Source organism: Lepus europaeus, chromosome Y (assembly GCF_033115175.1).
Source record: "Lepus europaeus isolate LE1 chromosome Y, mLepTim1.pri, whole genome shotgun sequence".
Taxonomy (NCBI): Eukaryota; Metazoa; Chordata; class Mammalia; order Lagomorpha; family Leporidae; genus Lepus; species Lepus europaeus.
In genome coordinates this window covers 8,980,541-9,002,924 of record NC_084851.1, presented here as the reverse complement: position 1 = coordinate 9,002,924, position 22,384 = coordinate 8,980,541, and the positions used below count along the sequence as shown (strand labels likewise).

The 22,384-nt window shown below is 51.9% G+C and overlaps 1 protein-coding gene across 1 annotated transcript; it reads left to right on the top strand.

The window, feature by feature from the left end:
* Positions 1 to 5,832: 5,832 nt before the first annotated feature.
* Positions 5,833 to 7,110, top strand: LOC133754075 (uncharacterized). Its single transcript, XM_062184671.1, has 2 exons — positions 5,833 to 6,336; positions 7,054 to 7,110. Exons 1-2 carry the CDS (start codon positions 5,833 to 5,835, stop codon positions 7,108 to 7,110), a joined length of 561 nt encoding a protein of 186 aa, XP_062040655.1.
* The last annotated feature ends 15,274 nt before the right edge of the window (positions 7,111 to 22,384 follow it).

Here is a 22,384-nt window from a genome sequence, read left to right as displayed (position 1 = left end):
CACACAAACAGCTGACACCACCTTGTGTCCACAAGCCCAGCAACCAACTGCAAGGAGATGCATGAGTCTGGCTGGGGAGGACTGACAGGGGCCTGAGTACCCATGTAGGACTGTGAGATACCCCAACATATTAAAAACTCTGGGGCTCACCTGCCTAGGAGGAGCACCCATAGGTAGCTGGCTCTGAGAGTGGTCTCTGCCACTCTGTGGATGGGATGGACTGCTAGGGTAGAGTGGATCCTTGGCACTGCATGACTGTAGGATCCTTGCATGTTGGGACTGTGGAAACACTATGGTTGCATCCAAGTCACAGGTGTTGCTGGGTCTCTGGGCAATCAGGATGCCCTGACTGCCTGGGGTGGTGTCATCCTGGTGGGATTCATGCTCACACTGATGATTGCATGGATCCTTTATGTGATTCTGTGGCAGCATGGATGAATATTTTACCCAGTGTGGTTAGCACCCAGGCATTGATTACCATGGAAGAAAGGAGGTGAATGAAAGTACTACACCAATACAGCTGATTTAAACTCTCTCTTCTGTTAAAAAAAAAGATCTACCATGCCCAACTTGGGTGTCACCCTTGATACTCCCCCAACACTGGCACACTAAATAGAGCTCCCACACATAGCCAGCACACATCTCTGGATATTCACTGAAAGAACAGACACTCCTCCAAGCCACAGAGGAATGACCCAGAGATAAAAGTAATCAGAGGGGAAAATACAAGTATCTCCAAAAATGCCTAAACATAAACACAGAAATTCAAAAATCAAGAATAAGGAATACAAAGTGATGCCCCTACAGAAACACAACAGTTCAATACTAGATTGTGAAGATGAAGAGATTGATGAGGGCTGGGAATGTAATTCACAAAGATTAATCATAGGGTTATTCAGAAGCAATCAGTGTTAAAGTAATGATTTAAAGAAATTAAATCACATGAATGAAATTTTTGCATAAAATTCAGATTTTAAAGGGAAACAAAATGAATTCTTAGAAATGAAGAATTCATTAGACTAAGACTAAATAAAAATGATGCGGAAAACCTTAACAACTGAAATGATGAGGCAGAAGAATGAATATTTGAGTTAGAAAACAAATCTCTGGAATTTTTACAATCATACCAAAAAAAAAAAAAAAAAACAGAAGGAATTAGAAAAACTAAAAACAGTGTTACAGATTTATGGGATACCATCAACCCAACATACATGTCTTAATAATTCCTGAAGGTGTGGAAAGAAAAATGGATGTGTCCCCCTGACTGCAGCACCCAGCCGACGCCCACCCTAGGTCCCTGCCACACGCGGGGGAGCCCATGCCGAGCTATGAGCTTCGGCTCCCTCAGCCTTCCCAGGCACCTGGGAGTGACCCAGTGGATTCGAGCTCTGCCTCTCACGCTGACCATGAGCTAAAGAGAACACAAAACTCCAAGAACCAAGGCTGCAGGCCCAACGCAGAGGATTCCAATTAGATTCCCATGGGCCTGAGCAGCCTGGCTCTGTCCAGGCTTTAGCCCCCAGGGTTTAGTGCGCGTTTCCTACTCCCAGCCTGCGCGCGGGCTCCCCGTGCTCTGCCCCCAGCAGAGAGGCGCTTGTGCCCAGCGCTAAGTGCTCTCTGTTCTTGCTTTGTCTGAAGCCCCTCAGCCGGACCCCACCTGGCCACGCCACCCTACTCTGGCTGGACGTTCTGGCGGCACTTTCCGGCCCTGGCCAACGCTGCAGGCCGCTCCGGGAAGACACGGGGACGGAGTCGCTGGGCAGCGCGGAGGCAGCTGACCCGGCCTGTAAGTTTCCCCGCTCCAGGCATGGCTCTACAGGGGCTGGGCCAGCAGATCCCAGAGGCCCTGACGGGAACGGGGCTGTCTGGCTCCGGGGCCTGCGAGGGAGGGGCCGCGGGAGCGTGGCTGCGTGAGCCGGAGCCAGTTACTCAGCCTGTCTGTGCTTCCCCCCCTCCCAATCCTCAGCTGTGAATCACAGGAAGTGAGCTTGTAAGGGTCATAGAGCTGATGCAGGGCTGGCACTCAGCCCAAAGGCTGCTCCCCCAGCCCACAGGCCACACCCCTGGCTCACAAGCCATGCCCCGGCCCATAGGCCACACCCCTAGCGAGAAGGCCACCCTCACAGGGCCCTCCCCCACCTGCAGGTCGCACCCCTGGCCCACGGGCCACGCCCCTGCCCACAGGCCGCTCCCCTGTCCCACAGTAGAGCACTTGGGTCCAGTCCCCAGCTCTCACTGCTGTCCCCAGCTCCCTGCCGGTCCACACCCTGTGAGGCCGCCGTGACAGCTCAAGTGCCAGGGACCCTGCCACCCACACGGGAGACCCGGATGGAGCTCCTGGCTCCCGGCCTCGGCCTGGTCCAGCCCTGGCTGCTGGCTCTCTGAGTGAACCAGTGCATGGAAGACCCCGCTGTCACTCTGCCCTTCAAAAAGATAAGGTAGATAAGTAAATGAATAAAACTTTAGGATGTTTAAATCCAAATCCGTGGGCTTAGAACGTGCCTGGGCTTCCTTTAATCAGCCAAGGGCCCAAGAGAGAAAGGCCCGACTCCCGGGGGGGGGGGGGGGGGATGCAGGCAGCGTCTCCCTGGGCCTTCACACCCACGCGCACCCCCACCACAGCCCCACCCACAGGGCAAGGACAGTGCATGCTGGGAAAGTGTGCTTGGGCTGCAGGCCGTTTTGCACCCAAATAATCTTTAAGACATTTTCAAGACTTGAGCAGCCACGATAGGGAACCCCACTGCTGGTTCAGTCCCCAGATGGCCACAGCAATGCCCACCAGGACTCGCCCCAGGCTCATGGTGTGGGTGCAGCTGCCCCAAGGAGGGGGCCCTGTGCGCTCAGGCAGCGTCCGTCCGCAGTCACTCAGCATTGAGTTCAGGCCCCCAATTCTCATCTGAATCAGGGACAGGAGACTCGGGTTGGATAATCCTGGGCTCGAATTCCTCTCCTGCCTGGGACGATGAAACCAGAGTTACCGCTCCCAGGCAGGCAGCTCTATGCAGACGGAAGTAACCCTCCACACCCCACAGCTCCAAAGCCTGGGGGGCAGATGCCTTGGGTTTGACTTTTCAGGGAGGGTCCCTTTGGTGTGAGGCTTGGGGGTGACCCTCTGGCTCCAATCTGTCCTCATGGCCACATGGCCACGCTGAGGGGTCAGTGCCTCCTGGGCAGGGACCAGCCCTCCTTGTCACAGTCACTGCTGGGCCCTCCGTTGGCCCCGACAAGGAGAGGAGCCACGCCGGCGTCACACACACCCAGTGTCCCAAGCCCAGCCCGCTTCCAGCTGAGCCCCGTCTGAGAGGGGGGGCTCCGTCTCCTGCCTGTCTCTGCCAGGCAAGGTCTGGGACCCAGGTGCCCACCGGGCAGGACGGTAATCTCCCTGCCAGGCCACTCCCGAGTCCGCAGTGCCGAGCACGCGCACAGAACGGTGACCTGACCATCTTCTGCCAGGACGCACCTCTTACATTTTTCTTCCTACTCATTTGAACGGGAGACACAAAGTCAGAGACAGAGACCACCGCCTGCTGGGTCAGTCCCCAGACACGGATGGCCAGGGCCAGGCCAGGCTGAAGCCGGGAGCCAGGAGCTCCATCGGGTCCCCCAGGTGGTGCAGGGGCCCAGGGTGCGCACGCGCGGGGGCTGGCTGGGCGTACAGCCGGGACATGCTGCGCCTTCACAGCTGCAGCCAGTGCCCACCCCGCTGCCTGGAAGGCGCGAGGGGATGGCCATGGCTGCCCCGCCCCAGCTCTGCCGCTCCGCTTCCTCTGCCAGGCGGGGCAGTGGGGGGAGCGCGAGGGGCCACAGGTCCTGTAGGCCTCTCCCCAGCCCCTCCCGGCGCACTGAACTTCAGCAGAGCCCACCGGAAGCGCAGGACCCTGGTGGCCCCGGAGATCAGCATCTCGCTGAACCCAAGCGAGGGCTCCCTGCTGTCCAACGACTGGACACGCCAGACGACCTGGACATGAACGTGGATGACATTCAGACCCCCGACGAGACGGACTCTCTCGAGTTCCTGGACGACGGTAACGAGCTGGAGTGGGAAGGTAAGGGCCACGGGGCTGTCCCGGTCTCGGCCTCGGGTGCGGGGTGCGGGGGCAGCGGGGGCACGGAATGGCGCGGGTTCACGCGCACCTGCACTTGTCGCCACCGCGCGGGTCTTCCCTGAGATCCTCGAAGGGGACCGCAGCACGCGGCCTGCCCGGCGTTTCGAGCGCTTGCTCTGGGCGCGGGGGGGGGGGGGGGGACACGGCTGGGATGTGGCGGGAGGGGACATGGCCCCGCCCACGGGCGTGGGCAGCCACCACACAGAGGGCGGGACAGAGTGGGGGCCCAGGACGACCCGGCCTGCTGTCCACACTGCCCGGGGAGCGGAAGCTCGGGCCAGGGTAACCGGGTGGGGTCCTTGGAAAGGGTGCCCGGCACAGGCCTGGAGGGTGGCGAGGGGTGGAGGGGCCCGGCAGGGGCTAGGGGAGAGGGAGGCAGGCGCAGGTCTCACAGCCCCAGGGGCCACAGCGAAGGCTCTGGCGAGAGAAGCAGAGCAGGATCGGCCATGTCTGATGTCCACGCGTGTGGGGCAATCTCGCGGTCACGGCCAGGGAGGGCAGGTGGGGGCGGGGCCCAGGGAGGAGTGGGCGGGTGGGGGCCCAGGGAGGAGGCAGGAGGGACTTCACTCCAGGATTTCAGAGAGCAGTAAACAGATCCGCTCTAGCGATCGCACTCTTCCTAGGTTTTCATTTGCTTTTCTTCTGATTTATTTGAAACACAGAGTCAGAGAGAGAGCGAGCGAGCGCTCTCCCATCCGCTGGGTCCCTCCCCACATGGCTACCATGGCCAGCGCTGGGCTAGGCTGGAGCCAGGAGCAGGAGCTCCATCCCGGTTTCCCACGCAGGTGCAGGGCCCCAGCACTTGAGCCCTCACTGTTGCTCCCAGGGTGCGCATGCGCAGGGAGCTGCCCCCCTCCCCCAGTCTGATCCAGGATGCCCCTGTCTCAATCCCCACACCACACACGGGTCCCGACTTCCCCACTGGACGCTGCCCAAGGCAGAGCGAGGATGGCGCCCGGCGCTCAGCGGCAGAGCCGAGCCCGAGAGCCAGAAGGGGGAGCGCTGTGTGCGGGACCCCAGGGCAGGGCAGGCCGGGAGGGCGCCCGCTTCCCCCATCAGATCCTGGGTCCCTCCCCAGCTCTGCTCCGGACTCCGCCTGCAGGGGTGGCCCGGGTGCTCCTGGCCAGCACGGGGAGACCCGGATGGCGCTGCCGCCCCAGCATGGCAGGCCTGGGGAGTGACCGGAAGGGAGCTGGGTCTGACTCCCATGGCACAGCTGTGGACCCCAGTTCCCCCGCTGCTGTCAGCAACTTGGCTCTGCCGAGGGGTGGGGGACACGAAGCAGCCCACCATGACACCCCCGGCCCTCCTGCTGTTTGTGTCAGGAAGTGTTAGGAGTCAAATGTCCGGGAAGCGCAATCATGGAAGGCTTTCTGGAGGAGGTGGCACTTGAGCCAGGTCCTGTCAGGGCACAAGCAGCGCCAGGGCGGGAGAATGAAGGCAGCCATGAGAGGCTGGCGCGTCCAGTCCAGGGGTGCTGCTTCCAGATGACACCCCGGTGGCGCCCGCCAAGAATAGGCCTAGGGACAGCGCGGACCTGTTTGGGCATGGCGCGGCAGAGGACAGCGCTGCAGCCAACGGGCGCCTGTGGTGCAGGTCATCATCGGGGAGCAGGAGTACCGCATTGACCTGCACGCGATCCGGCGGCACAAGAAGGTGGTCACGCAGGAGGTGAGGCCCCAGATACCGGTGCCCACCCACGGTGAGGCTCCCCTGGGAACCCATGGTCACCCCGGAGGCCGGATCCCCCCCAGTACCCGTGCTCACCCCGGAGGTTGCCACCCCCATACCCGTGGTCACCCACGGAGGTCGGGCCACCTCCATACCCGTGGTCACCCAGGGAGGTCGGCCCCCACCCCATACCCGTGGTCACCCAGAGGTCGCCACACCCCGTACCCGTGCTCACCCCGGAGGTCGCCCCCCCCCCGTACTCATGGTCATCCCGGAGGTCGGATCCCCCTCTCCAACCAGGGGTCACCCCGGAGGTCAGACCCCTGTACCCGTGCTCACTCCAGAGGTCGGCTCCCTGTACCCGTGCTCACCCTGGAGGTCGGACCCACCCTCAAACCCGTGGTCACTCACAGAGGTCGGCCCCCCCTATACCCGTGATCACCCTGGAGGTCGGCCCCCCATACCCGTGTTCATCCCAGAGGTCGGACCACCCCCCCCCCCCGTACCCGTGGTCACCCCGGGGCCGAGCAGGCGGAGCCGGCGGGGGCGGGGCAGGGTAGGCAGAGCTGGTGGGCCGGGGGCGGGGCGGGGCGGGGGGAGCGAGGCCACTAGGGAGGGCGGCAGGGCGGGGCCTGAGTGGGGCAGGCAGGGCTGGGCTGGGCCGGGGGCCTGGGCGGGGCAGGTGGAGCCGGCGGGTTGGGGCCGGCACAGGGAAGGTGGAGGGGCATGCGTGGGGCGGGGGCGGGGCGGGGCGAGGCCGGGCGCGAGGACCCGCCCACCCAGGCTTTCCCACGCAGGCGCAGGGGCCCAAGCACCCAGGCCATCCTCCACTGCTCTCCAAGGCCACAGCAGAGCTGGATCGGAAATGGAGTGGCCGGAACTGGAACCCGCACCCACGTGGGATGCGGCCCTGCAGGCGCCCAGCACCGTACTCCGCTCCCCCTGCGCTCTGCTCTGGGCCCGGGTTCAGTCCGTGCGCTGTTAGAACCATGGGCCCTGAGCGCGGCCCCGGTTCCTGGATTCCGCCCCTCGAGGGCTTCAGGCCGCGGAGTGGAGGCCTCCCACCTCCCCCGCCAGGAGACGCTCGCGGTCTCCCGGGGAACGGGCGACGCCCTGGGCCGGGGTCCTCGCTCTGCCAGGCCAGGCCGCTGGACCACAGCCTCCGCGGGTGTTAAATGCGCCGGGGGGTGGGTGGGGGGGCGCTGCCTCTGTCCTTCTCCCCTTCCTCTCCCACCCACCTCGTCCGCTTCCCGCCCAGGCCCTGCCTCCCTAGGCCCGCAAAGCCCTGGGGTCGTCCAGCACAGTGATCAGGAGGCTCGGAGGCAAATGATGGCGGGTGGCAGAGCCTCCGCAACGAGTCCCACAAGCACCGCGTCCCCGCTGTCCCGCGGCTTTTCCTCGAGGGACCGGGTGCGGGGCCAGGTGCAGGCCAGGCGCCTCCTCCCTCCCTGGCCTCCGCTGCCTCCTGGGCCCCTGGGTGGGCTCTGGATCTCGCGTGGGAGTCCCCGGGCCCGAGGGAGGAGGTGCCCATCCTGCGGGAGACGCGACGCGGGGTGGGCACTGCAGCAGGGGGCGCCCTCCGGCACCCAGCCGCCCTCCCCCAGCCCCGTGGCCGCCCCAGAGCCCCCGGGGTCCCCGGATGTCCTGCCATGCAGGCCAGGTGCACCTTTGGCGCCCCATGCGTGCACAGCTGCCCCAGCGCCCACAGCCCGGGACCCTGGCCCCTCCTCCCTGCACGGAGGGCGCCTCCTCCCCCGGCCGCGTCCCGGCCCTCAGCCTCCAGGAAGGGACCTTGGTAGGTGGTGGGAAGGATCCAGCTGCTCCGCGGGCCCTGCGTGGCAGGCCTGGCACAGGAGTTGGCGAGCAGGCGGCGGGGCTGGGAGCAGCTGCTCCTCCTGGGGGCAGGGGTGGGGGATTGCTCCCAATCAGAGCCGTGGCAGCCCCTGCAGCCCGGTGCCATGGGTGGCCACTCGCTGGCTGCCGGACTCCCGTCGCAGCTGCCCTCTCCATCTCTCCCTCTCCCCCTCCAGCTCCGAGGGTCCCAGGCCATGGGGCCTGGGCAGGTGTAGGGTCGGCCTTGCTCTGTGCCAGCATGGAGGTGCTGGGCACCCCGGTGCCCAGTAAGGCCGGAGAGGCCGCTGTGAAGTGGCAGCTGTACTAGGACATGACGGCCAAGATGTGGTGGATGGTGAGTGGGCGCCGGGCCCACGTGGGTCAGCGTGGTGGTCCTGGGGCCATGTGGCCGGTTCAGCGGACCCCTGTGGGCCCAGGGGAGGTCTGTGGGCAGGCAGCCCCGGGGGCTCCAGGCAGGGCCAGGGGTGGCCACGTAGGGCAGGGCTGGGGCAGCTCCGCTAGCTTGGGCACCCTTCTGGAAGCTTCTAGGGGGCCAGGCCACAGCCCTCCGGGCTGTGACCCTGCTGTGGGGGAGGGAGAGATTCTGGGCCGTGTTGGGGGCCGTGGGGCTGGGCTGGGGGCCAGGAGGGGCCCGGGCCCTCCACCTGGGGACTTGGAGCCTGCAACTGGGGGCCTGGTCTCATCCCCCTACAAGAAGCAGCCTGGGTCTCACGGCCCTGGCTCCGGGGTCATGTCCCCTACAGCCGCCATGAGGGGGTGGGGGTCCCCAGTCCCCAGTGCCAAGTTCTGGGCTCAGCTTCAGCTCTAGGTCTCCCCTTGGCCTGCATTTATCATGTGCCTACTGTATCCCGGCCCCGTCTATGGTGCTGAAGAGAAGGGTAGGTGGGGGCAACGGGGGGGGGGGGAGGGAGGGTGGCAGGGCCCGCATGATCCTGGGGGGCCACAGAGCCAAGACCTGGCAGCTGGCAAAATGGGCAAAGAGAAAAGGGGGCGGAGGGCAGGGCTGCGGCAAAGGCCCTGGGGCAGCAGGGAGCCAGGAGGCTGGTGCAGCTGGAGCTGAGGGGGGGGGGGGGCACAGCTGAGGCCCAGGATCCCGTTCAGGGGGGTTACCCCGCCCCCGTCCAGTCTGGAGCGCAGGTCAGCGGGTGGGGGGTTCCTGCAGAGGTGCAGCCTGGGGGCACCTAGCTGCCTGCCCCTCCCCAGCCCTTGGCAGGATCCTGGAGCCGTGTCACCCCCCCCATCAGGGCCCCCAGCACAGCGCAGCTGCCCTGGGGCCTGGAGGCATCGGAGCCCAGAGGGGCTGCTGCGTCTACAGGAGCAGCGTCTACACTGGGCCCGCCGCGATCCAGGCAGGGAAACAGGACCGGCAGGCGGCGTGGCCGCAAGAGCCGCTTCCATGGCTTTGTCCCTTCCTTGGGGGGGTGGGGGGGGTTCCAAGGAAGAGGCGAGAGCGAGAGGATGTGTGGGGCCAAGGACAGGCACCGGCCGCCACTAGCCTCGGTCTCCCCTGCCCCCCACGAGGCTGCTGCCCAGGCCGGAACTGTGGGCCAGGCACGCGGGGGCGGCCGTGGTCCGACCCCGGGAGGCTCTGCCATGAACCAGCAGCCAGGCCGGGGGCTCGTGCACATGGGGCCGGCGCTGAGGAAGGGGTGCTGGCGGAGGGTCTGGGGTCTGGGGGCCGAGGGCGAGGTTGTGCAAAGGCCCTGGGATGGGAAGGAGCTGTGGGGGGGTGGGAGGGGCCCTAGGGAGCCACGGCCAGGTTTAGGCGGGCAGGCGCCCCCCCCCCCCCCCCGTGCCTATCTAAGTGCCACCCACCGCCTTCCCTGCTGTGTGCTGGCACTGGGGTGGGGGTCGGGGCGCTCCATCTTCTGGCTCTCGGCCACCGCCCACTGTGCCCATATCCGAGGCTCTGAGGAGCTGGCTAGTCCGCTGCAAACTACGGAATGTGTCCCGGGGCCGGGCCAGACGGGGGCCACGGGGCCATGGGCGCCTCCTCACCCCCTTCCAGGAGGCTTCGAAGATGGGGGCTGGGCCCCTGGGGCGGGTGAGTGAGTGAGTGAATGAATGAATAAGTGGCCCGCGCAAGTGAGGCCCCTCCGTCTCCCAGGTCAGCGGCCTGGTGTGCGACCCTCCCCCAGTACTCAGAGAGGGGCAGGGGCTCCCGGGGGCTCTGAGCTCCGCCAGGCCGGCTTGGCCACCTGCGTCGGGTGGACGTGGCTTGGGGCCATGGGGGGGCTGTGACCAGGTGGGAGGAAGTGAGGGAGCTGTGTGAGGCCTCAGACGCTGCACTAGGGGACTTAAAAATGAATATGAAAACACAAATTTTTACAAGAGTATGGAATAACAGTATATCTTATTCATTACTATTGAGACTGCATAGTGGGACAGAAATTTTACCAGACATCTTGAGAAATCCAACCATAGTATAACCATATCATACAGCACACAGGTTCCAATATATTTAAAACAATGTGAAATATATATATATATGGATATATATATATGGATATATATATATATATATATATATATATATATATATATATATATATGGATATATCTATAAATGGATAGACCATGGGAGAAAAACAGGAGATGCAGAAACAGGAGATGCCTAGGGTATGAGTATTGGGCATTGGGACACAGAGAAACACCCTGCTGCAGTCAGCAGTGTTCTAGAAACCAAGTATGACAGTAGGATCAAGCAAAGAGCAGAGAGGTATATAAAGGTTGCTATGAGCTGGAAGCACCGGCAATGAAGTTACTGCAGGGTAGTAGAAAGATCACTCTGGAGAAGGGAAGCAGACAGTTGAGGGAGGATCTTGGCTTCATGTAAGAGGGGCTGGAGGACATGATGATTGGCTTGGTACATGCAGACACTCAGGAAAAGATGTGCTGGAGACACACCGGATGGAGACTCATGCAACTGGCACATGCTCCAAGCACAAGGAATAGGGAATGTTGAAAGCTGACATGAATGTCAGAGATTTTATAAATGACAACATACCAAGGGTGAACAGGGGTCACAGTTAAATGAGAGATAGACACTGCAGAAAATACATGGGTTTCAGGCATAGGAATGGGGAGACATGAAGCCTGATATGACTGCAGACACATGGGGATGGGGATACTGGGGCAGACAGGACCTGCACACACAGGATTGGGAAATATGCAAGAAAATTAAGGGATTACAGAAAAATCAGTGCTGAGAGAAAATCTGCATCCTTAAGTGAATACGTTAGGACACCACAAACTAATCATCCCAGCTTTCTTCTTAAGAATTAAAAAAGAAAAATGCATGAAGAATATTTAAATAAAGTTAGGAAAAGGGTAATAGCAAACATTAATAAAATGCTGGTTTCATAAAAGTACTACAGATACATATAAGCAAGGAAAAACATTTTTTAAAAATATTAACAAAATTGATAAACCAGTAGCCGAGTTTAAGAAATTAAACCAGTGCTATTCTTTACAGGGCTCATAGAACTCACCAAGATATTAAGGTTTTGTGAAATTCTTACGAATAAAAGTTTGACTCCAAAGAGGCAACTAACAGAATGGGAGAAAATATTTCCAACCTATGTAACTGATGAAAAAACTCAACATCAACAACAAAACAAACAATCCACTTAAGAAATGGTTCAAGGCTGGTGCTGTGGCTCAATAGGCTAATCCTCCACCTGTGGCGCCAGCACACGGGGTTCTAGTCCTGGTTGGGGTGCCAGAGTCTGTCCCTGTCGCTCCTCTTCCAGGCCATCTCTCTGCTGTGGCCTGGGAGTGCGTGGAGGATGGCCCAAGTGCTTGTGCCCTGCACCTACATGGGAGATCAAGAGAAACACATGGCTCCTGCCTTCAGATCAGCATGGTGCATGGGCTGCAGCAGCCATTGGAGGGCGAACTAATGTTAAAGGAAGACCGTTCTCTGTTTCTCTCTCTCTCACTGTCCACTCTGCCTGTCAAATAAATAAATAAATAAAAAGAAATGGTTCAAAGGACTTGAACAGATTTTTTTTTTCATAAGATGAAATTCAAATGGCCAACAGACACATGAAAAAATGATTATGATCACTAGCCATCAGGGAACCGAAAATAAAAACCACATTGAGGTTTTTACCTTACCCCAGTTAGAACAGCTTCATATAGCAACCAACAAACAATAAATGCTGGTGGAGATTGGGGGGGAGTACCCTAATACACTGTTGGGGAGAATGCAAACTAGGACAACTGTTGTGGAGAACAGAATGGAGATTACTCATAGGACAGGAAGCAGGAGAAAGGATGGCAGCATGAGTGGGAGGGACGACAGGGTGGGAAGTAGCACTATGCTCCTAAATCTGTATTTATGAAATACATGACATTTATTTACCTTATATAACTAGAAAATTAGTTAAAAATTGACTCCAGAGTTAAAAATCTGCTATATCTTGAAACCCAATTTTCAAAAACACAAATATAAGATGAAATAGGAAAATTCCTATATAATTTAATGTTGAACAAATTTTTGGAAATCCAAACCAACTGATCAAGAAAAATGTTCCACAAGGAAAAATCTGGGTCCAGACTTATGGAACATTATACACTTCTAGGAGAAAAATAAATAATAAATAAATAAATAAATAAATAAATAAATAAATAAATAAATAGAAAACCACTGAATTCCCCTGACTTGTTCCAAGTGGGCATACACAGAATATGTTTCAATCTCTTTTTGGAAGCTAGTGTTACACATATGATGCAAACAAGACCAGGATATGCAATGAAAATGAAATCAGAAAGCATGTCTTCATAAACTGAGGTACATATATCTGAGCAAAATTTGATTAGATGAGTTCAGTCACATAGGAAAGCATAACAGCTCAATAACAAATGAGCTACACTAAAAACTGAAGATTTTTAGCATTCTCAAACAAAGCCTATAAATCATCCAGATAGGTGAAAAATATGAGGAAATTACATGACCAATTCAATATCCAACCAGAAAATAAATCAACTTATAACAGAATAGGAAAACACAGTGACTTCCTTCGTGTGATCAAGACAGTCTAAAATGGAGCACAGCACACTACTTAATACAGGGCCAGTGAAACTTTATCCTGGGAACAGATGGGGACATGACTGCCTTCTCTCCCCATCCCTTCAACACTGTACTAGAGGAGTGGTCAGGAAATCAACAAAAAAGAAATATAAAGTTTAAATATCAACTTTTAAGCAATAAAACTCAATGTATGTGGATGACACCATTATATGGTGAGATAATCCACTCTAACCCCAAGCCAAATACAACCAGTAAGTGAATTTAGCAAGACTACCAGGGAGACAATCATTATAAGTCACAGCAAATAAACAGAAAACATTAAAGGACAAAAGGCAAACTAGCAAACACATATCTACAAGAGGAATTTAAATTATGCAATATATTTAAACATTATTCAGACACATATTAAACACACATGTGTGCACACAAAGGACACAACAGAGAAATGACTCCAGAACATGGAGATAGCAAAGACCCAGAAGTCAATGAGGTGCCAGTAGGTCAGGAAATTCTATCTCACCTGAGTGCGGCTACAGATCACCAGGGCTGTGCAGGTACAAGGAGGTGACCCTGCCACTGGGGAATCCAGCAGTAGAGGTGGCGGTTGCAGACCCCAGCCCAGCTCCTCACTTCCCTCACCTGCCAACAGTCCCCCAAGCCCACAATGCTAGGGAGCCTACTGATTGGCTACTGCTTTATGACATCATCTATGCCCACCCACTTTGCAAACTGTCCAACCAGACACCCTCGGGGGAGGGGCAACCACGTAATCTCGTGAGATTGTCATGTTACAGTCTCTTCCAGGCTGCACTGGGCAAAGTGTCTGTGTGGTGGCTCAGCTTTCTCCTCTCTGCAAAGAGGGAGCCAGAGACTTGAGAAGCAGGAAGTGCGGAGAGCTTAGGGTCCAGTGTCTGAGAAGGGGGAGGTGGAATGGGTGGATCCTGCTAGAACTGACTGTCCTAGTCCCTTAACTTGGACTTCCCCATGGTGAGATCCCGAATCTGCAGACTCCACCAGGCGAGGGCTGGGCTGGCTCTGGAATATGGGCGGCAAGCCCTGTCCCTGCACTGTGACTTAATCTACCTTGGAGGCAACAGGTGATGGCCTAAGTATGTGGGTTGCTACCACTCATGTGGGAGACCTGCATGGATTTCCTTCCCTCAACTTGGCTGAGCCCTGGCTTTGCAGACATTTGGGGAATGACCCAGGAAATGGAATCTCTCTTCTTGTTCTCTGTCACTCTGCCTTTCAAAAAATAAATCTTTAAAAAGTCTAGGAAGAATTTTCTCACCAACCAACCATATCTTGTCCAATAGCAATGGCTGGAAATATGTTCTGAATGAGACATTAACAGACAAATGGCCACCAAGGCCATGGGTACATGGTGGGGCTGCTTGTGGTGGACAGTTCTATAACGTTTTAGGAGGAGGAATGCTCCCTCTGGACTAAACACTCAGGTATGCTCTGCACCCTTCCCTCCCTGCCCTTTCAGTAGCCTTCAGTAATGGCTCAATGCCCCTGCACCAGGATACTGTTTCCAAACTGTCTGTGGCCACAGAGAAGAGGTGGCCTGGGGAGTGGTCACTGAGGAGAGAGGAAAGGGTGGGGACCTCAGGGACTCCTTTCCCTGGCCTGGAGTCCCGGCTCCTATGTCACAGGTCTGCAGCAGAGCATGCCTGTCACCTCCCTCAGCCTGTGACACCCTGTTAATATTGCCCTTGACTATGTTAGACTTGGGAATCACAATGGACTGTCCACTATCTCAAGTCAAACTCCTAGGTTTGCTACAAAATCAACTCCTCAGTGCATCCCTCCCAGGCCATGAGGTTGAGAAGAAAGCTCCCAGCTGGTCAGAGGCTTCTGACCTGACCTGTGTTTGGTGGGGGGTGGCCTGTCTCCATCTGTGAGTGGGACCTGTTTTCTCAGCTGCAGCTCTACCGGCCCAATCCTTGGTGTCTGGAAGGATTCACCAATGAAGCTTCTGCAGTGTGTGTGCATGTGTGTGTGTGCGCGCGCGCGTGTGTGGTGGGGGAGGGTGGTCAGGTGGCTGCTGTCCCCATTAAAATGTAGTAGTGGAAACTCTGTTCCCAGGCACTTCTGGGTGAGCTCTGTGCTTGCTCTGCCCTCTTCTCCAAGGACTCATCCAGGATGGAGCACTTCTCCATGGGCCCCTCTGACTTTTTCTTTTTTAAAGGATTTTATTCATTTTTTGAGAGGTAGAGCCACAGACCGAGGGAGAGGCAGAGAAGGAGATCTTCCATCTGCTGGTTTACTCCCCAGATAGCTGCAATGGCTAGAGCTGTGCCCATCCAAAGCCAGGAGCCAGGAGCTTCATCCAGGCCTCTCATGTGGGTGCTGGGGCCCAAGCACTTGGGCCATCTTCCACTGTTTTCCCAGGCTATAGAAGAGAGCCACTTAGGAAGGGGGCAGCTGGGACTTGGACTGGCACCCATATGCAATTCTGGTGCCACAGATGGAGAGTTAGCCTACTATGCCACAGTGCCAGCCCCCTAACTTTTTCTTTATGGGGGATGAGGGTGTGAGTAGCATAAGGCTTCAGGCTCTGCCTGTGTGCTAAGGGAAGGTAACCATAGGGGGCCAAAGGAGCTACACCCTAGAATCCCAAGGTTCTGTGCCTGTTCCTATCTCTGCTTCTTCTCAGGTAGTTTTATTCCCTTTCTGGTTGTGAAACATGTGTCTGTCATCTAGAGATTGTGAGTCCTGCATTAGCTGCACACACACACTTTTATCTAGGGTGGGCTGGTTTGGGTGTTTTGCATTCTTCTCCTGCAGTCTCCATGCTGCCTCAGGGAGTGCTGGCCTGTGGTCATTACAACTTTTGACTACTGGGGTCTCACCCACAATATTAGATAAGTACACCTCTAAATCCATTTGAAATGAAGAGTTTGCCATTACTGATTGCCATTGGAGGGTGAACCAATGGCAAAAGGAAGACCTTTCTCTCTGTCTCTCTCTCACTGTCCACTCTGCCTGTCAAAAAACAAACAAACAAACAAACAAAACTCCCTTGAGTGACCTGCCCAGTTCTCTACTTCTTTACCAAGGCATCCCTGACACCAGCACTTCTGGCATTTGGATTACAACAGGACTTTAAAATGTTCAAGAATTTTTACACCATTTATTAAGCTTAATAGTTTATTCTAATAATTCTTATTAGTATAGATTTTTAGAAAGCTTTTATTTAATAAATATAAATTTCATAGGTACAACTTCTGTAATTTAACAATTCCCTCCATTCCCACCTTCCCACTCCCAAACTGTCCCACCTCCTACTCCCTACTGTTTAAATGACTAACTCTGGGACCAGTGCTGTGTCTCAGTGGGTTAAAGCCCCAGCCTGCAGTGCTGGTATCCCATATGGGTGCCAGTTCCAGTCTAGGCTACTCCTCTTCTGATCCAGCTCTCTGCTATGTCCTGAGTAAGCAGTAGAAGATGGCCCAACTCCTTGGTTCCTTGCACCCATGTGGGAGGCCCAGAAGAAGCTCCTGGCTCCTGACTTTGAATGAGCTCAGCTCTGGCTGTTGCAGTCATTTGGGGAGTGAGCCAGCAGAATGGAAGACCACTCTCTCTCTCTCCCTCTCCTTCTCTCTTTCAACTAAGTAAAATAAATGATTAAAAATTACTAACTCCACCTGACTTAATTACTGATTTCCCGGTTGGAAGTTAATATATAATTTTCAAACTAACACTTTTTCTTCAATGCTAAAACACTGCTGCCTGACTTGTGCATAAAACTCCCTTGAGTGAGGCCGGCACCGCGGCTCACTAGGCTAATCCTCCGCCTTGCGGCACCGGCACACCGGGTTCTAGTCCCGGTCGGGGCACCGATCCTGTCCCGGTTGCCCCTCTTCCAGGCCAGCTCTCTGCTGTGGCCAGGGAGTGCAGTGGAGGATGGCCCAAGTCCTTGGGCCCTGCACCCCATGGGAGACCAGGAGAAGCACCTGGCTCCTGCCATCGGATCAGCGCGGTGCACCGGCCGCAGCGCGCCTACCGCGGCGGCCATTGGAGGGTGAACCAACGGCAAAAGGAAGACCTTTCTCTCTGTCTCTCTCTCACTGTCCACTCTGCCTGTCAAAAAAAAAACAAACAAACAAACAAACAAAACTCCCTTGAGTGACCTGCCCAGTTCTCTACTTCTTTACCAAGGCATCCCTGACACCAGCACTTCTGGCATTTGGATTACAACAGGACTTTAAAATGTTCAAGAATTTTTACACCATTTATTAAGCTTAATAGTTTATTCTAATAATTCTTATTAGTATAAATTTTAGAAAGCTTTTATTTAATAAATATAAATTTCATAGGTATAACTTCTGTAATTTAACAATTCCCTCCATTCCCACCTTCCCACTTCCAAACTGTCCCACCTCCTACTCCCTCTCCCATCCCATTCTTCATTAAGATTCATTTTAAATTATCTTTATATACAAAAGGTCAACTATATGCTAAGTAAAAGACAGTTTGCACCCACACAGACACACAAAGTATAAAGTCCTGTTTGAAGACAAGTCTTACCATTAATTGCAGTAGGTTAAGCATGTGTTGTTGGCATTCCATATCAGAGTACAGTTGGAGTCCCAGCTACTCCACTTCTAATCCAGCTCCCTGTTAGTGTGCCTGAGAAGGCAGAGGAAGAGGTTTCAACTGCTAGAGCCACTACCACTCATGTGAGAGATTCAGCTGGAATTCTGGTCCCCAGCTTCATCCTGACCAGACCTAGCTATTCTGGCCATTTTGGGAGTGAAACAGTAAATGGAATTTCTGTATCTTCTCCCTCGCAACTGCCAGTATAATTGTTGTTCTCATAAATAAATAGATTTTTAAAAAATATTTTGAATTCTATGTACCATTTTTGCATAATATGCATTTTCCATGACATTTTGGAGAACTGTTCACATGTATGGTTTTCAAAATTTGTTGTATAAAGAAAAGATTCTTTAATTCAATTCTCCACAAGTTTTTGAACACCTCTCATATTTTCATCTATTTATATTTTCTATAAATAATATACATTTGCATTTCTTGCAAAACATTGATTGTATTTCCTTCCTCACTTTGTCCCCAATGATATCACTCTAGTTTGATTTTCATTTCTTATCTGCACAACTGTATTCTCTCTGGCAATTTCTTCTCATCTCAGTCTACCCTATGTGAAGTGATCAGATTGAACTTCTTGGAGAACAGTTTTTATGTTGTTACTCTCTTGTACAAAAGTGGTTAAGAAAACAAATATTCATATTTCATGAAGAATAAAATACAAAATCTTTAGTCAGATGATTATGGATATCATAAAGCCAATGGCCTGTTAACATTTTTTTGACAAGCAGAGTGAACAGTGAGAGAGAGAGACAGAGAGAAAGGTCTTCCTTTTCCATTGGTTCACCCCCTAATGGCTGCTGGGGCCAGCGCACCACGCTGATCTGAAGCCAGGAGCCAGGTGCTTCTCCTGGTCTCCCATGTGGGTGCACGGCCCAAGGACTTGGGCCATCCTCCACTGCACTCCCAGGCCACAGCAGAGAGCTGGCCTGGAAGAGGGGCAACTGGGACAGAATCCGGCATCCCAACCAGGACTAGAACCCAGAGTGCTGGCACCACAGGTGGAGGATTAGCCTATTATTTATTTGAAAGGCAGAGTGACAGGGAGGGAAATAAAGGGAAGGAAGGAGGGAGGAAAGGAAGGGGAGGAAGAGAGGTAGAGGAAAAGGAGAAAAAGAGTGCACACGAGTTGGGTTTGGGGGTGGTTCATCTGATGATTCACTCACTGAATGCCCAGTGAATGGGTTGGGTCAGGCTGAAGTAAGGAACCAGGAATTCCTTCCAGATCTCCCACATGGGTATTAGAGACCTAAGTACTTGGGCCATCATCTGGTAGCACCCATGCACATTAATAGGAATCTGAGTCAGAAGCAGAAGCAGGGTTCAGTCCCAGGCATTCTGATATGTGTTGTAGGCACCCCAAGTGGTAGCTTAACCCACTGCACCATAATGCTATCACTGGAAGTTTATTTGACATTTCTTTGATATTTTATGTTTCTCTGGCATTTTGAATTGTTTTACCTAGCTAGTACTGTGATACAGCAGGTTAATCTGTTGTCAGTGATGCTGGCACCCCATATGAGCACCATCTTGAATCTCAGGTGCTACATTTCCCACCCAGCTTCCTGCTAATGCATCTGGAAAGAAGCAGAAGATCCAAGTCATTGAGTCCCTGCCATCCATATGGGAAGCCTGGATGGAGTTCCAGCTCCTGGGTTTGGCCTGACCCAGCCCCAGTCAATGTGACCATTTGGGTAGTTAGCCAGCAGATGGCAGATGGATCTCTCCCCCTCACCCTGCATTTCAAATAAGTAAGTACATCTTTAAGAAATAAATTTATTTGTAAATATTTTTCTCCTTAGCTTCTAGAATAGCATCCTCCCTTGGTGCTAGTGCTATCTGTTGACTTGTCTTTCTCAGTCTCTTAATCTAGCACAACAAATCTCCCAAATGTTGACATTCTGTCACAGATGTTGGCCTCTTCTGTTCTCTAAATTACAGACTCCTGAGCACTTAAATAACTCTCATGCATAACCTTGCCTAGACATACCTGAGGACTCCAAAATCTTAGATTTCAGGTCTGACTTAACTTTCATTTTCAAATGACTGATGAAAAAACATGTCTAGAAGACAGCATTTAGCCTTGTGGTTAAGATGCCAATGTCTCACACTGGAGTTAATGGGTGTGATTCCCAGTTCTGGCCTCTGGGAGGCAGCAGTGTGATGGCTCCAATGATTGGGTTCCCTGCTCCTCGACCATCTCTGGACATTGTGGACATTTGAGCAGTGAACCAGAGGGTGAATACCCCTTCTCTTTCTGTCTTTTTACCTCTCAAATCAAAACACAAAACAAAAAACCTATGTCTATGTCTTCCAACAAAATGACCGACTTAATGGCTAAAAGCAGTTTCATTGTTAAATTCAGCAAAAATAATTCTTGGTTGTAAATGATATTTGAATAATGAACAATTGTTAATCAAACTTATGTAATGGATCGGGAAGAGAGAAAGATGTGGAAAATGCTTTTTACGTTTCACTTTGGTACTTTTTTGTCATGTAACCTTAAAAAATCCATGTGAGTTCATTGTGCCTAAGTTTGATGTCCTTAAACTTATGGGCTCCATCTACTTGAGGCAGGTAGTATAAAGGGAAGTGGTCAGAACCTGAGAAATCATCTTGCCTCTGCCCCTCTTAGCTAAGAGACACCAGCAAGTCATTTTACCTCTCTAGTTCTTTCTCCCTTGTAATGCAAGAGAACTATCTTTCTATTAAAGGATTTATTCTATGCATTCCTATCTTAAAGTAAGGTTCACATGACTGTGAAACATTTTGTGACTGTCAAGTCTTCTTCAATTCTACTGCATTGTTAGAAGTGTAATATCAAGCCAGCACTGAAGATGAAGTGCTAAACAACCTAGGACTGCCAGGGCTTATTAGGAGCTACAAAGAATCATTTGAGTTCATGAAAATGTTTAAATTTAAAAATAGAATCACCCTATTATTGTTCAGAATCAATATATTGCTAATTTTCTATTTATAATAATTGAATATCAGCAGCTTCATTTCTGATAGTATATTTCTAGTATTGTATATTGTAATATTGTACAATATTGTCTATTGTAGTTATACAATATTTATAGACTAACTAAAATTATAGATAGCAATATTTATTGCTTTTTTCTTCTTTTATTGGATTTTATCATAGCATATGTCATTAAACCTTTCTATTTTAGATTAATGACTAAAGAGATTATCCACTATTCAGCTTCTGGCTTTGACCTGGCCCACTCTTCAATGCTGTAGATATTTGAGGAGCAAACCAGAGGATGAAAGATCTCTTCTCACTCTCTCTTGCTGTAATTCTGTCTTTGAATAAATAATTAAATTTGTAAAACAAAGATATTATCCACTGCAAATTGAACACAATCAGAAGGAAAAATTCAAATTGGAAAGTATAAGAATTTGGTAAAAGATAAAGGCATTTGTTATACAGTAAAGAGATTATTATGTAACCCAGAATTCTTCTAAATTGTATGGAGGAATAGGAGCACTGGTCACTGACGCTCACCCTTAGAGGTATACTTCACAACTCTATCTATTTTCTGGGTTCTTAAGGCACCAATATAATTGTCAATCCAAGTTTGTATCTTTAGTTATTGTAGAAGGTAGTTAATCACCTTGCCACCCACCTCCAGTCTCACACACACACACACACACAAACACACAAAGTCTGGTTAGGAATGCAATCAATCCATTGATAAGTTTAATCTCTGGGTAACTTAATTTGATACTACAGCTATCAATTTTATGTAGCTTTGCTAATATTACAGTAAAGCAGGACTGTTTTAAAATTTTATCATTTACAAAAAAAAAAAAAACACCAGCCATGGTTTGTACACATTATATTTATAATTTATCTAAATCTTTTTGTATTTTCAACTCTTTGTATTTAAAAGTTATTTTATTTTAATTGAACTCACAAATATTTTTACTTAAGCACTGATATCTATCTGTCTTTAAAAATTCTCTTTCCTTGTCTGTCTGGGTTGTGCAGAGAGTATCCCCTCTGAGACCTCAATCTCTTAGTTCCTCAGTGGTTCCTGAATCTTTGATAATGCATTCCAAACAGGTTGCTCATTCATTATTGTCATCAGCAGCCTCACTGACAGAATCAGCTATCTGATTCACTGGGGACCTTCTTTGCCTCAGGCTAGAGGAAGACAAGTGCAGTTTTATCTTATATGACTGTCTATAGGCTATCCTGCATGCCCTGCCCTGAGAGGAGATATGGAATGTCTTTGTTCCAAGCTGGCATACCTGGTGCTATGAACTATTTCCCAATTCTTAGTTATTTCATTTCAACCTCTGGGTAATACTCACTTCATTATTTTAATTTCATTGAGTAACTAGTGAATTCATAGGAGATAATTTTTAAAAAATATTATTAATTGTTTTCAGGAAGAGTTTGCTGTTGATGAGGGTTACATGGGTTAAAGATTGATGTGACTAATTAAGATTTCTGTCTTTTTCCTGTTTCTAAAATCAATCATCACAGGATCACTAAATCAATCTTGTTTCTAGTATGCTACTATGCAGACTGTCCCAGGATGTGCTTCCTTGACTCAAGGTTGAGCTGAGAAGTGGAGCAGGGGAGTAGCATTGTTATTATTTGACTTGGAAGCCTTATGTCATTCATTAGAACAGTAGGGAGTTAGCAGAATGCATGCCATCTTTGCCAGCTGATTTGTGAAATGGGAAAAGTGTGCATACATTTTGTTGCCTAAGCTTAGGTTGGTAGTCATGGATAAATTAGAAGAAATTAGTAATGAGAGGCAGGAAGTGATGAACAGTATGTTTTAGTAACCCAGGAATGTTTCCCTAATCAAAATAGAAATATGCAGATAATCTTTGGTAGGTCCTAATATATACCATTTCTCCATAGGATAGACTCTACATTTGTTCATTTACAGAACTCTATTGGTCATCAAACTTGTGCTTCTTATTGTGCTTAACATTGGGCATGAAAAGAAAAATAAGGCCAAGTTTATATTCATTAAGGAATTCACAGCCTCTAAAAGTGTAGCTGTAAACTGGGATGTAACATGACAGTGGGTGGATTTTTCCTTCTTCCTCACCACTTTATATCAGGGTGAAAAAA